The 14,589-nt window shown below is 38.0% G+C and overlaps 2 protein-coding genes and 1 long non-coding RNA gene across 6 annotated transcripts in view; all 3 read right to left on the reverse strand.

Moving 5' to 3' along the window:
* Positions 1-2,808: 2,808 nt before the first annotated feature.
* On the reverse strand, positions 2,809-5,135 carry LOC107701210 (uncharacterized). 3 transcript variants are annotated; one of them, XR_001635620.1, is made up of 5 exons: positions 5,012-5,135; positions 4,526-4,582; positions 3,658-3,789; positions 3,433-3,537; positions 2,809-3,142 (listed from the first exon to the last, which is right to left on the reverse strand). It is a non-coding gene; the product is annotated as an uncharacterized LOC107701210 (long non-coding RNA). The 3 variants fall into 3 exon arrangements; XR_001635619.1 differs by having other exon boundaries at positions 4,526-4,544; positions 5,012-5,134; XR_001635618.1 differs by lacking the exon at positions 4,526-4,582 and having other exon boundaries at positions 5,012-5,132.
* A 675-nt stretch (positions 5,136-5,810) lies between these two features.
* On the reverse strand, positions 5,811-8,075 carry LOC107701208 (protein phosphatase 1 regulatory subunit 27-like). The gene is made up of 3 exons (XM_016503168.1): positions 7,123-8,075; positions 6,682-6,832; positions 5,811-6,371 (listed from the first exon to the last, which is right to left on the reverse strand). The coding sequence occupies exons 1-3, from the start codon at positions 7,355-7,357 to the stop codon at positions 6,251-6,253; spliced, it is 507 nt and encodes a 168-aa protein (XP_016358654.1). The 5' UTR covers positions 7,358-8,075; the 3' UTR covers positions 5,811-6,250.
* A 3,263-nt stretch (positions 8,076-11,338) lies between these two features.
* LOC107701207 (protein disulfide-isomerase-like) overlaps positions 11,339-14,589 on the reverse strand; it is an 18,216-nt gene continuing 14,965 nt past the window's right edge. Inside the window, exons 11-12 of one of the 2 annotated variants that reach the window (XM_016503167.1) lie at positions 12,595-12,673; positions 11,339-12,498 (exon numbers count right to left, since the gene is read on the reverse strand). In XM_016503167.1, coding sequence (XP_016358653.1) covers positions 12,611-12,673 — 63 coding nt within the window. In that variant the 3' untranslated portion in view covers positions 11,339-12,498; positions 12,595-12,610. Of the gene's footprint in view, positions 12,674-14,589 lie in introns of both variants that reach the window. The other variant, XM_016503166.1, reaches the window with a different exon arrangement.

Here is a 14,589-nt window from a genome sequence, read left to right on the forward strand (position 1 = left end):
AACTGCGGCATCTGCAGAGCGCCTTTTAACGGCTGCTGCCCAGATTGTGGGTAACCTGGTTTCACTTTACCTACACTGCCACCTGTGCCTTTTTGTGTGTGCCATTTTGTCATGAAATCCTGTTGATGTTTTAGTTTAAATTGTTTTGCGTAGTTGAACAAAATGTATTCAAAATGAAATGTACTCTCTGGTTTTAACAGGTAAGGTCCCAGGAGATGATTGCCCTTTGGTTTGGGGTCAGTGCTCTCACTGTTTCCACATGCACTGCATCCTGAAGTGGCTGAACTCTCAGCAAGTGCAGCAGCAGTGCCCAATGTGCCGTCAGGAGTGGAAGTTTAAAGAGTGAGCTGGCCATCAGGCGCACAACACCTGGATTTTCACTGTGAACTCTGTATATATTCTTAAAAAAGATTTTTGGACAACTTCTATCTCAGTAATGAATGTTCTTTTTTTTCCAGGGGAGACACTTCCTGAGGAGATTAAATAAATTCACACTCTCAGATTGATTCTTCTGTATGTTTTTTTTAAACAATAGTATATTTTATATCCTACAAATGTACAGTTTTGTGATTAAATATCCCACAAAATTAAAATATTTTTAAAAAGACATGGTATGGTTTTGTACAAAGTAGCTGACATTACAGATAAAATGACTGCATTTTGCAGTCCAAGGGACAGTCATTTTAAATTATGAACACAGTACAGAATGTCACAGGACACTTACAATGGTATGCGCTTGTGCATATCTCAAATAATTGACATGAAATTCCCACAATTTAAAATATTTTAAAATTTAATCAACACTCTTTTGCACTCATGCCTTCTTTTGCCCACATGTCTATATTTCAGTGTTTTCAGAAACAATATATACATTATTCGGAGGAATGGTGCTACATGAAAATAATATTTTATATATCAGTATTAAAACAAGGTTGGAGGAAAGTTGAACCACTGACTAAAATTGCCCCACAACCACCATTTCTGTGTTTGCAAATCATAAAAATGGTTAATTCAAATTGTAAACTTGGATTAAAATTTTTTAAACATATAGCACAGTTCCCCATATGCTTCCCTCAATCACAGACAGCTAGATATGACTGGCCACTTCCTGAATTTATTCACATAAAAGAAATTCAAACAAGTCTCTAGATATGAGGTTCAGTACTTTACCCATGAGCAAATCTTACTCCAATCTTTTAATTTTCTTGCAACATGGAATAACTACTGAAAAAAAAATCATTTTTAGTTTCTGTTTTAGTTTATTTTGTTGGTTTGATGTTAAAAATCATAGATCAAAAAGACTTGCTTTTTGACATGTACGCTTTGATGCGTTTTTAAATTAGCATAGTGTGCTGTAGGGATGACATATTTTTGTAGGCCAAATCCTGGAAATGAGTTTCTCGTTTTCATTGTCCTCAAGTCAATGGGTATTTGGTTAAATGCCTGAAATAGGATAACCTAGGCTCAAGCTTTTTCTACAACATAAAATACATCATCAGTATTTATGTTGTAGAAAATTGTGATTGTTTTTTTTTTAAATGAGCTAACATATGGCTAAAGGAGGATTTCGGGGTCATTAAATGTCTTAATGGGAAACAGGAACAAGAAACACTGAACAGGAAATCTACTCTACATCTAAATTGTGTTAATTTGTGAAAATTATCATGAACAAAACTTAACGTAATAATAACTTTTGTTAGTCTCAGAGCTTGTTTTCTGCAATAATCCAAAAGCCAATGGATAAATCCAGGCATCTGTCACCTACAAAAATACATCATCACTGCAGCACTCTATGGGCAAATTCCAAATGGCTTCACTTTGGGAAGGGGGCGCCATTTGTAGGGACGTTCCAAACAAAAGTGAACAACTGAATTGAAGGGCCCTTCCAGAAGTCCCTTAGTGAAGGGAACATGCAATGGTCACTTTACTCACTTCACGAAAGTGATTTCCATTTGTGATCATGTGATCTTCTGTTAGGAGATCTTGCGATGCATTTTAAAGCAAAGTTGGGGTTGATTTCAATTTCACATACAAACATAAGTAGAATAGGCAAATTAAATTTGTCTTTATTTTAATGTAATACAAAACATTTTTTGCCAGTGACAGAAATATGATTTAAGACGGTAGTGTAAGCAAGTTTAATAGTAAATAAGACAATTGGACAATATTTGTATCAAATAATAATAAGAAAAAATCTTTATTTGCAACAACTGATGGAGTGCTGAATGCTGCATACACATGCAGCATTTGGTATTTGGTCAGTCATTTCCTTTGCCAAGGGAGTTCCAAATGCTTATACAAGATAGTAATGCCCTGCACCCTTCAAAGAACACACTTCAAGGGCTCTGCCCTTCGAAGGGAGTAGGGCATAGGGATGCTCACTTCCGTTTGGAATTCGCCCTATATGAAATCAAAGACTATAGAATACCTAAGACATGTCACTCGTATAGTTTTGAATGGGGAAAAATGCTACGCTCAATATGGCCACTCTATCGAACGAAGCCACGCCTTCTGAGGAAAAGAGCTAATCGGTAAAGTCAGCGCGTCACTGCAGCTGCCGTTAGAAGTCCCGGTTGCTATAGAAACAGTCAACACTCTGAGACGTGCGCCTAGGAATGCGCATGCGCACTGGCTGGTCTAGCTTGAGAAATAAGCTTTTTTTAAATGCTATTTGAGCAAAATAAACACTTATGATACAGTTGTTGTCAGATTTCATTGGTGATTTCAAACATGAAATTTAATCGTAAGCTTTGTGAACAGTTTTGGAGAATTTGATGATTCCCCATTCAAAGAGATAGGAGTTGCACTTGCATGCCCGAGAGGCGTTTCAAAGATGGCCGCCGAGTGACATGACTTGCCTTAAAGGGACTTTGATGAAATGCAATGGAGATTATAAGAACATATTTAAAGCAGCAACATTTGTCCTTAAATACAGGACAAAGTCATTATCAGTGAACAACTTTGATCATTTAAAAAAGATTAGGGATCGGCAAATAAATGGCCTGAATAACATCAGTGCACTAGGCAAGAGATTTATGCTGTATTAGTCTGTATGCTGGATAAATCCAATTGTTTCATAAAGACTTTTTGGGGTCTTGTGTGTTTTTCCTTTTCACATCATTCAAGTCCACTGGTGTAAAAGCTGAAGAGTAGAAACAAACAGTTAGAGAGCATGCATGCATTTTCAACATCATATTTCATTTAAGTCTTTAGAAAAATTATCAGTTTTCATTCATTTGGTTTTTAAGAAAAATAAGGCCAGATAAGGGAACAACTGTTCAAACAGCTTTGCCAAAATATTTCAACCAATATTTATTATTTATCACTCTTATGTTCCTTCAACAACAAAATACAATCCTCAGGTTAAATTAAGTCGCTTTGGATAAAAGCGTCTCCTAAATGACTAAATATAAATCAACCAGTTGAACATACAGTTTAGTGCAGGGTTTGGCGTCCTCTCCACATATTTCTGAGGTCCCTGGTTATTGTTTTCATTTCCCTGGCAAGTCTGCATTTCTCTCATGACACGCTGCCAAGCTGTTAGAGGAAGAGTTGATGTTATAGAAAACTAATTCCCCCCCAAAAAAACTTCTCATACAAATAGGATATTTTGATGGGTCTCTGACATTTGAAAATATTTCTTATGAGGCAACGTACTGTAATGAATGAATCGCACATTTTCCTCATGTGCTGGTGTGAGTAGTTCCTCAGTGTTGGTTGGGGAAGAGGCTCCAGTTGTCTGTTTGTAATTCTGAACCATTTTTTAAAGATGGAGAGCTGCCAACAACACTGTCAAAATCCAACAGTTTACTATTGTCAAACGCCACAGCTTACTATTATTAAATCAAATTTAAAACACTTAAAGGGATAGTTCACCCAAAAATGAAAATTTGATGTTTATCTGCTTACCCCCAGGGCATCCAAGATGTAGGTGACTTTGTTTCTTCAGTAGAACACATATGATGATTTTTAACTCCAACCGTTGCAGTCTATCAGTCGTATAATGCATGGCAATGGTAACAAAATCTATGAGTAAAAAAACATGCACAGACAATTCCTGGATATCAATACACCCATTAACGTAAACTATGCCAGAGCGCGTACGCACCTCACGCACCGGATGGCGTGCGCGCGCTCAAGGAAGTTGGACATTGCGGTGGATCAGAGGTAAAAAATGATATAAATACTGTTCGGTTTCTCGCACAAACCGATCGTTTCGTGTCTTAGGACATCAATGTGTCGTCATGAGCCGCAGGGTTTAATTTGGATTTGTCTGTGCATGTTTTTTTTACTCTCATAGATTTTGTTACCATTGCCATGCATTATACGACTGATAGACTGCAACAGCTGGACTTAAAAATCATAATTTGTGTTCTACTGAAGAAACAAAGTCACCTACATCTTGGATGCCCTGGGGGTAAGCAGATAAACGTCAAATTTTCATTTTTGGGTGAACTGTCCCTTTAAATGACTGACCCACTGTGAAAGATCCTATTGTTAAATGGACAACTAAAGAGTTATTTACCTGACTATTTGTGTGCTCCCTAGGAAGTGTCAAAGCACAAAATGAGGCGGTTAAAACCTGAAATGTAGCAACAGCTTTTAGAGCTGGTCTGTTTTTTACGTGCTGCCATCTAGATTACATATAAATCTTATCTTCAGGACTTGTTTATTCAATATTTTTAATACTAGCTGCTCAGTTCAAACTATACCAGCCAACTAGCTCGGTATCTAAACTATGCCGAACGTAGTTTAAGGTCAGTCTCACAAACAAACACTAATTTGCCGTTATATAGCACTGAAATAGCAAATGCGTTTTTATATTTTCCCATAACATAACGACATATTTTCGCAAATGATACGCGGCTAGCTTGGCAAGCTAACGTCAAAAAAACAGAAACCCTCCACAAAAAAAACACAACAGAACTCGATGCATGAACCAGGGATCAATATAACGTGACTAATATAGTACGATTAATGTGACTAAAACTTTTGCGCATTTGAGACTTACAATGTGGCGTTGAAATCCTCCAAAAAGACACTTGTCAACACAACGTACACTGCTATGTTCAGCGGTGTCTAGCACAATCAGTTCAGTGATGTCAGATTCGAGAACGAATCATTCTGTTGAATCGGATCTTTTCAATGGATCACAAAAAACATCGGTTCGCCATGTGAATTGCCACATTTAACCCGGAACTGTCTCTTGCAGACATGTCTGACTCGTAAATGAGCTGAGATCCAATGAGTGAACTGACCGTAAGACTAATTGGAATTTACCGAAAAATTTTCAATGGGTCTAAAAGTAAATTTAGTACTTAAATTGCTGGCTTTGTTTTCTATAAGCTGAATCACGTATGTAACCGTAGAAGAATCACTGAATGTTTATTGATCCGTTTATCACGTGTTTCAAAAGAACCGATTCGTGTAAACGACTTCACACAGTACAGCACATTCGCGATTCGTTCAGCAGAGCACATCCTCGGTTAACTGTCAAACGTGTTCGTGCCTTTCAGAAGGATTTTAACATTTCTACAAAACTTATGTCATTCAGTAACAAGTGCCATACAATGATATGTCATTCAATAACAAGTGGCATACAATTGTTTGATTTTACATTGAAAAGGAAATAAACAGTGCAAGGATTCTTAAAAAAAAAAAAAAAAGATCAATTGCATAATAAATTAGTCTGAAGCCTATTATGTATTATTATTTTATGTATATTGTGTAAGGAGCTATGGACACAGACAACACCTAAAATAAAACAGACAGCATTGTTTTTATGTATATAAAAAAACATTTAATCCAGGCATGTATAAAATTAAGACTTTCTTTACGGTGTCAAGTTTTATATGTAAATTGATTAAAAAAAATCACATACAATCACAGTGAGCTATTTATCAAACTCGCATTAGTGCATTGATCTGCTACTTAAAAAACATGTTTCAAAATAGAAAGCATTAACAAATGAACACAGAAAAGCTGTTGTGACTGTCATTAGCATACAGCACGAACACACTGCATTGTCAACACTGGAAGAGTTCCTTCCTGCAGAGGCAAGTGCAACTCACATCCTATCACTGTCATTGGTCCAAATGCGCAGGACCAGACAATTATAAATGGACACTCTGTCAAGGTGTCTCAACTACCAGCTCCACTGCATACACAGTGCCTGTTTCACTCCTTTTCCCTTTAACGTGGCAACTGCCATATAAGAAGAAAGTAATCAGAACTTCAATGTCAGGCAAGTTCAGGCACCACCGACCCCGAAGAGTTCAAGAAACTCTTTGCTGTCTGGGTCAATGAGGTCAATGGGCTTCTCCCCACAGTCATTTTCAGCCTCAGTGTCTGCACCTAAAGAAAGCAAGTACCTGAAACAAAAAGAAAAACTTTCTTTAAATCATTCACCAGTTTCTTGACAGATTTGGTTTCAATAATCATGCACATTTTAGAGATCAAAGAATACAGCTGGTAAATGCTCTATTTCTTTCTTTCTGTTTTTGTAAGTCTTCTTTGCTGAAGCACTTTGCTTTTCAGAGAACTATTACAAAAATAGAAATCACAACTAAAGGCGTGTCTTTATTTTCCTTTACTATAAACAGTAATCATCTATTAAATGTCCAGGTCTAATTTGTGTTTACCAAAGTCCAAATAATACATTAAATTAAGAAAATTGCTTACTTAGCTATTTCTGGAAAGCCATCACTACAGGCCATATGGAGGGCAGTCCATCCGTCCTCGTCCCTCTGGGAGATGTCAGCCCCAAGTTTTACCAGAAGTTTCACACACTCCAGGTTTCCAGATAGGACTGCTTCATGAATGGCTGCCATGCCTGGACAATCAGCAAGGAGTTAATGTTAAAGGACAGGCTCAGACAACTCAATTATCAGTGGATTAAAGCTTCAGACACTTTTGATTATGTTATCAAATAGTCAGAGCTGCCTAGACAAAAATGGCATTGCTAATTATTAGGATGAATAGCCTTTATTAGAGATCAGGGAATGCTTTTGTGTTCATAACTGCATTTTAATTACTTGCATGCAGAGTATCTAGTTGAGTCTGAACAAAGATTTACTTTCCATAGCTGACTCAATTACGTACACAAGTAGTTGATTTTCCTACCTGAATGATAGATGGTGTCCAGACTCACTCTTTTGGTTCTAATGAAGCGTCCAATTCTCTCCAGCTCTCCTTGACGGACATAATCCTGAAAAACTATGTCGTTGGGGAAGTGAACATTGCGAACAGGTTTGATGGAAGGCCGTGAATGAAAGCATGATAGTGGTCTAGTGGCATTTGGGTTGCACCCCTCATAGCGCATGGTCTGGGTGACTGGACACTGATAGTACTTCATCATTCTTTAATGTTTGTGTTCCTAAGATTGGATGAGAAATTCCGCACTAATTCTCAATGTTCAGCACACAGGTTCAGCACAATCAGAGATCTTCAGAATTTCTTCTTTTCCAAGGTGCTTGTCTTGAAATTTCCAGCTGCTCAGTCTGTTTGGTTGTTTGTTTTTCTCTTGATGTAGAGTACCTCCCTAGACAGTCGTTCAGAAGTTGGTCTGAAGTCAGGGCTCTCTGTGTACCCTATATATACCCCCCACTTGACTATATTAAGAGACTGTCATCTCATAGCTCAGATGACTGAATTGGAAGATGAGTGGGTGTGATCTAGAGTCACACCCCTACGATTCTCATCCAACTTAGCAATAAGATCCGTAACCTCAGCTTGTTTTCACACACCACATTTAAACCAAATCTTTCCTCCACCTCTTCAGATAAATTCCCCCACCCCAGCTCCTGTTGTCACACAGCAGGGAAGCCAACAGTAATTTCTAGTACACAGTGAATAGGATATAAAAATGGTTTATAGGTATGGCCTGCCAAACGTGAAGGCCATGAAGGATGTTTACGGTCACAATTAGAATTTTAAAACAACACTTGAATAAACAGCCTGCTGTTTATCTTTGTTTATGCTCTTGCTCTATTTGCAGATGACTGTTTAATCACATTAATATGTCATGATCCCTGACAGCAGGCCTGACAGTGTTTTCTACTTTAAATCTACCTGACTTTCTATTTTGTGAGCGGAGTTATTATTACTCAGCCCCTATTATTACTTAGGTCCAGAAGTTTCTACATGTTCTGGGTATAACGCAGGGTAAAAGTAATTTGAAATGGTAACCCCCCAAAATGACACCCGTCATACTCCGGGTCAATAGAGGGGTTAACGCGAGCTAGCCTGGTCTTAGACCAGTGGGCTCTATGAACCACCTTGTACTGTATGAGCCTGTGATGTGCACAAAGAGAGGAGTAAACCCTGTTGAAGACTGCTTTCCATGTCTCCTTATTAAAGTCAGTGCCAGTGTCTTGGGACCAGACAATGCGTAGGTTATCAGAGGAAAATTGCAAATTAACAATTATATTCACTAAACTAGTGCCCTTTACACAAGGATCCACACCCAGAATGGTGTCCAAATCTGAAGGGAGAGGCGCATTTGGAAAGATTACAATTTTTTACGTACAAAGTCTCGAATTTGTAAATATCTGAAAAAATGGCTTTTGGGAGGTCAACTGATCAAAGGAGGCAAAAACACTATCGATATAGAGCTCAGCAATAGAAACCAATCCAAGATCCCTCAAGGAGGCTTAAGCACTGTCCAAAACAAAGGGGTAAAACAAAGGGCTAGAATGTGTTGGGGATAATAAGAGGGTATCATGAAGGCCAAATGCTGTAAAAATTGGATCCAGATTTTAAGACTAAATTTTAATTATATTATTTGAATATTTCAAGGGCAGCCGGGGAGGAGGACTTACATGAGACATTCTCAATGTGCAGCCAGGATGGGGAATGGACAAAGCTGCTTGAATAGAACCAAAACAGAGTAGAGCATATATTCGCTTCCAAATAATACTTAGAAAATTAGGAAGAGCCAGACCACCCAATTGTTTTGTCTTCTGCAGAATGCCTTTCCAGATCTTTGGAGTTTTTTTTTATTCCAGAGAAAAGTAGAAATAGAGCTATCAAGTGCAACAAAAAAGGACTTGGGAATAAAAATCCAGTGTAAGACTATTAAGCAACGGGACAAAGTTGTGGTCTGAAAAAATCTGAAAAACTTTTTGTCACATATATGCCAAAATATCTAAAACTCTGCAAAGAAGATTTGAAAGGCATGGATGTTAATGGATAATCCAAGGCTGCTTTGTTGATGGGCATTCATTTCACTTTTACTCAAATTCAATTTATAGCCCGAAATTAGACCAAAATCTGCTAGCAAATCCAGCACCAGGGGACTGGAGGTGCCAGGGTCAGACACTTATAACAGAAGATCATCCGCATATAAAGATAGCTTACAGTATGCTCCAACCCTCCCCTTTGTATGCCAGCCATTGCACTGGATCTTAGAGCAATTGCCAAAGGCTAAATGGCAATTGCAAATAGCAGGGGGAGAGTGGGCAGCCTTGTCTAGTCCCATGGCCAAGTCAGAAATATACAGATTAGATATTATTTGTTCATACACAGGCCATGGGAGACGTGTATAAGAACCTAATCAAAACTATAAACTGATTAAGAAAACCAAATTTCCTCAATGTGTAAAACAAATGCCTTCTCAGTATCCATGGAAATAACAAATTCTGGAGATTAATTTAAAAAAGAAGAGTAAAGAATATTCAAAAGGCATTTAATATTATCAAAAGAATGTTTATTTTTAATAAACCCTGCTTGGTCTGTGGAAATTATGATGGGAAGAACCGTCTCCAGATGTCTCGCTAAAACTTTAGCTAATAATTTCACATCTGATCAAAGTAAGGAGATGGGGTGATAGTTACTGCACGGAGAAGGATCGGTCCCACTTTATATTAAGTGGCCTTACTTAACCACTATGTACTTACACTTAAATTAATCATTTGGTACAATGCACTTATTGTGTACATACATTTTTTAAATTGTACTTATATTTTAAAAATACCAGCATGTAATTACATATGTAATTAATTTCTGTAATTACATTTATAATTACACTGTTGACCCATCCCTTACACCTTAACCCACCCTTAAACCTACCCATACCACGAAACCGGTCCCTAACCTTACCCGTTTCCCACCTCAATAGCAGCAAAAGGGTTTTGCAATACAATATGAACACAATAAGTACATTGTACTTATTTTTTGATGCAAGTACATAGTAGTTAAGGCCACTTAATATAATCTTTATCTTTCTTACGAATAAGGGAAATAGCCTACTGTAAAGAGGGAGGATACCTGAGCTGTAGGACTCATTAAACATGTTATGCAAAAGAGGTGATAATTTTTCAGAGAATGTCTTTAAAAATTCTGCAGGAAATGCATTAGGCCCTGGGCATTTGCCATTCTGCAATCGACTAAGAGCAGTCAATTTAATTTAATGTAAGAGGGGCTACTAAATTTGAGGAGATATCAGGATAAATGCAAGGCACATTTAGGGAACTGAAAAAGTTATTGAATTGAACCTCTTCAGCGATGTATTAATGATGTATTACAGGGTATACATGGAGGCGTAAAAGTTTCTGAACTCGTCATTAATAGTTAGTGGATTAAGACCCAATGGAAGTGGAAATTTGAGTAATGAGGTGCGAGACAGCAGACTGACACAAGCAGTTTACTTGATTTATCACCGAAATCATAATTGCAGTAAGTCTTATGTAGAGCTTCAGTTGCCTCATTTGTATTAAGTAAATCAAACCCTGCCTTTGTGAGAAACTTAAAAAAGTCTTGTAGTTTGTAGAATTAACACATTTAGACTGGAAATCTGCCAAAGTGTTAGAAAGTTTAGCTCTCCTTTCATTAGTCACTTTTCTCTTGTAAACCGAATATGAAATAATTTCTCCCCTTAAATAAGCCTTACATGCCTCCCAAATCGTCTTCGCTAAAATGCCCAGGGAAATATTTGTGGAAATAAAAAGGTCAATACGATCATTAATAACCGCTATAAAATCAGAATCATTGAGCAACGAGATAAAATGCCAATGAGACCGGGACAGGTCTGGTAAAGCCAGGTCAAATGTAACAGCAGCATGGTCTGAAATAACAATAGTATTACAAGTACGTGAGCTAACCAATGGAAGTAATTTATTATCAACCAGAAAATAGTCTATATGGGAGAAAGAATGAGGGACAGGGGAGAGAAAGAGAGAACGTTTTTTTGTTAGAATTAAAAAAGCGCCAAACATCAGAAACTGCATATTGCTCCATAAATAGCGGAATAATCTTTCTGGATTTTGACTGCGCACAGGGCCTAGATGAGGTGCGGTCTAGAATAGGGTCTAAACAGCAATTACATAAAACACCATACACATTTATCACCATTTTGTTGTTTATTTGGCCACCAATTTACATTATCAATCAATTTCAATGCATTGCAATGGAATGCTTGGTCTCAAACATGTTGACTAATTTCAAAACCCAAATCCCTCCCAATAGAATTCCTAAACCCTCCCGCTCTTTTAAGGGAGGGTTTAGGAACCCACCCCTGAAATTCACCTCTCCTAGAAAAATAAAGACAGACAACATGAGGGTTAACCAAATCACACACACACACGCACAACTCTGAACCCTGGCATAAGGCGGCGAAAAAAGACTGATTAAGTTGGTTACAAGCACACTTTCTCCTCCCCGTCACACTGACCACTCAGACGTCATCAACTGGCATCATACCTCCAGGTGGAAGGAATCTTCCACTAAAGCAATGGAAAGCAGGAAGGGTATGGGAGAGTTATTGTCCTTAAAAGATAAATCTTCATTTCAGTAACTGATATGGAATCTCTGATGGCACTAAATGAAGTGCAAAACAAGGTTTCAAATCATCCTCCCAGATGACCAGAAAGCTGAGAGGGCCAACTCTGCCCCAGGTAATTCAACAAAAGTGCTGTTTCTGGGCCCTTCTGTATGTAAGATTATAAAAAAAAAAAGAAAAAGAAAATAATTGAAATATAAAAGTAAATAAAAGTAAAAACCTTTACAGCTTTAAAAAATAATTCGGTAGCAGGTGTTAATTTGGAAAATAAGGAATATGAAAATGTGATTTGACTATTGAAACAGGGAAGGTTTGGTCTCGGCTAAGTTGTGTTCACACTGTAATAGCAGCCATTATAATTTCATGTCCACCCAATGGTGAATGACATAGCCCCTCTGCCCTGAAACGTCCACTCAATCATATCACAGATTTAAGGCAGAATAACTGGCTCGCTCCCCACCCATTCATCAGGAGAGTATTTCCAGTATTAAACTGCAAAATCTTAACACTGAGCCCCCGGATCACAAAAGGAGGCAGTGGGCAGGTATAAAGAGCAGTTCAACATTACCATTAGAATTAAACCTAAAAACCAAATACACTTTAATGCAAAAAGAACTGTACAGTAAAACACTTCAAAAGAGAAAGTTGTGGGCAGAGAGGCACTTCTCTGGGCTGCAGATGGTTGGGTTGGACTGGTAATGACTACTGGCTGACAGAGGACCCTGTAACGCCCAGTTGGATTAGTTAGGAAAAGCTTTAGTGTTCACAGACATGGAGGTTTAAAGTGGAGGTGGTGGTGGTGAAGGGGTTTGTCTTGCCTTTTCCTTCGGACTCTTATAACTCATCGTGTCCCTCTTCCACATCTGAATCATCCTCCTCTGCATCAAGATCCAGATCCTGTGGAAAGAATGAGACACTCTTTTTAGAATACATGTAAAAACAGACACATTTTAGTGCAACGGCAACAACTTGGATATTTGCTTACCAAAACAAATGTTTTCACACCAATCATAGTCATCCCTACCATAAAGCCATGTGTACTAGCATGACTCCAATTCAGCAAAACAAATCTGCCCTGTCACAAACATGCCAGTAATCCCTGTTGCAAAGCAAGTGCAACCGACATGAGACGTTCAGAGGGCTGAGATGTGTTATCACCAGCAGTGTTCGGTTGCAAAGTCCTTTCCTCATAGCTGGGACGTGCGGACTAGCTAATGTTGACTGACTTAGTACAGTCAGTGGTGGTGGGGAGGGGGGGATCATGGTGGGGGCACTGGAAGGTAAACAGCTATAACAGTTGTGTTGGGCATTAGTGGCAATGATAATGTTCTAAAATTAAACTTCCTAGAAGCATTTCTCTGGATGGATTTCTGTGGTCACAGTTTGTGCCTAAACTGTGTGATAAACTCCAGAATCTTTAAGCCGAATGGTTAAGAATGAACAAAAATAAGTAGATAAAATAAAAATTGGCCATTGGTATAATATGATCTGGACATCAGTGAAGCCAGCAAGACAGCTTGGTAGGAAAGGAGGGTGGAACTGAAAAAAAAAAAAAAAAAAAAAAATTACCAACTAATAAACCCCTTCACCTGAAAGACTGGTGATTTAGCTTGACTAGTGGGATTTAGTAATTGACAACCGTAGTGTTTATTCTAACTTGGGGGTGGGCGATCTCACAATTTTTATCATTTTATCTTTATTTCCTTCCCCCAGTCGCTTTCTGCATGCGCACTCCATTTAGGCACATGTCTGAAACTCCAAGTGTACTTTGCTCATCCACGTTGTTTTGTACTCGGTCAAATATACACATGTTAAAATGTCCATCTTGGCATGTATTTACATTAAGATATTCATTTATGTCTTAAGTGAACTAACAGTTGGGAAAGAAATCTGCTATGTATCAGTATTAGATGCATGCATTTGGTCTTAAACAGCAGCAGGTATTTGCATTAGGCTTTGTGTCATTAATGTTACTCGAACAATAAACGACAAAAAAGAAAAAAAAAACCTTCACTCACTGCTCTTGACTGAAAAACTTTAGTAGCTTCAATAGTATCATCAATGTATATTTAATTCATACAGTGAAGACTATGCAGGGTTTTGAAATTTAACTCCGCTTTTAATGACCATTTTGACAACTGACTGTTTAATGCAATATTGCTACAAATTGTTCAATAGATAAGTCCATAGACTATCTAGTCTGGATATTCTCTGGATATTTTGGGAAGATCACCCATCCCATGCTAACTTCAAATAAGCAGACCTCACAGAAAGGTTCAAGTCAAGCTTTTAAGGAGAGACTACCCCAGACTATAATGCGAGCAAGGAAACATTTCTAGAGAACAATTACTCCAAGACCAGTATTATACTCCTGCATTCTTTATGGATTAATATTAATTGGTGCAGAGCAAACGGTTGGCAAAGGCAATCATTGTACTTACAAAAAGAAATACTGATTATGTCCTAATGATAAAACTGTGAAAAGGTTTATCCTTTGTAACTTCTGAATCTTAAGAAGCAAAGGGTCATGCAGTAGGCAGTTATATTTTCAGACATTTAATTTGGGTGTCAGAAATTAAGGAAATCAGCATCAAGAATCTGAAAAATACACTGAAAACATAATTAATGTAAATGCTCGCATCTTATGTGCACACACATCTCCCTGAATCAAGCTAAAACGTCAAGGTTGATGGAGAAACTGGGCCACTTTAATGGACTCTGCATCACTCAGGTTCTTGGCAAGTGCCTGACTGACAGATTTGCAGCAAGGTCTTTTACCCCCTGCAGAGGAGGACCAGAGCCAGGAATGCCCA

The sequence above is a fragment of the Sinocyclocheilus anshuiensis genome, unplaced genomic scaffold, assembly GCF_001515605.1.
Source record: "Sinocyclocheilus anshuiensis isolate Anshui unplaced genomic scaffold, SAMN03320099.WGS_v1.1 scaffold1522, whole genome shotgun sequence".
NCBI lineage: Eukaryota > Metazoa > Chordata > Actinopteri > Cypriniformes > Cyprinidae > Sinocyclocheilus > Sinocyclocheilus anshuiensis.

Bases quoted from the DNA above. Each gene is read 5' to 3' on its own strand.
- LOC107701208 (XM_016503168.1), bottom strand. From the start codon at position 7,357: ATGATGAAGTACTATCAGTGTCCAGTCACCCAGACCATGCGCTATGAG. The intron at 6,833-7,122 runs GTAGGAAAATCA...CTGATTGTCCAG, and splicing joins GGACACCATCTATCATTCAG to GCATGGCAGCCATTCATGAA. The intron at 6,372-6,681 runs GTAAGCAATTTT...TTTTTGTTTCAG, and splicing joins GGCTTTCCAGAAATAGCTAA to GTACTTGCTTTCTTTAGGTG.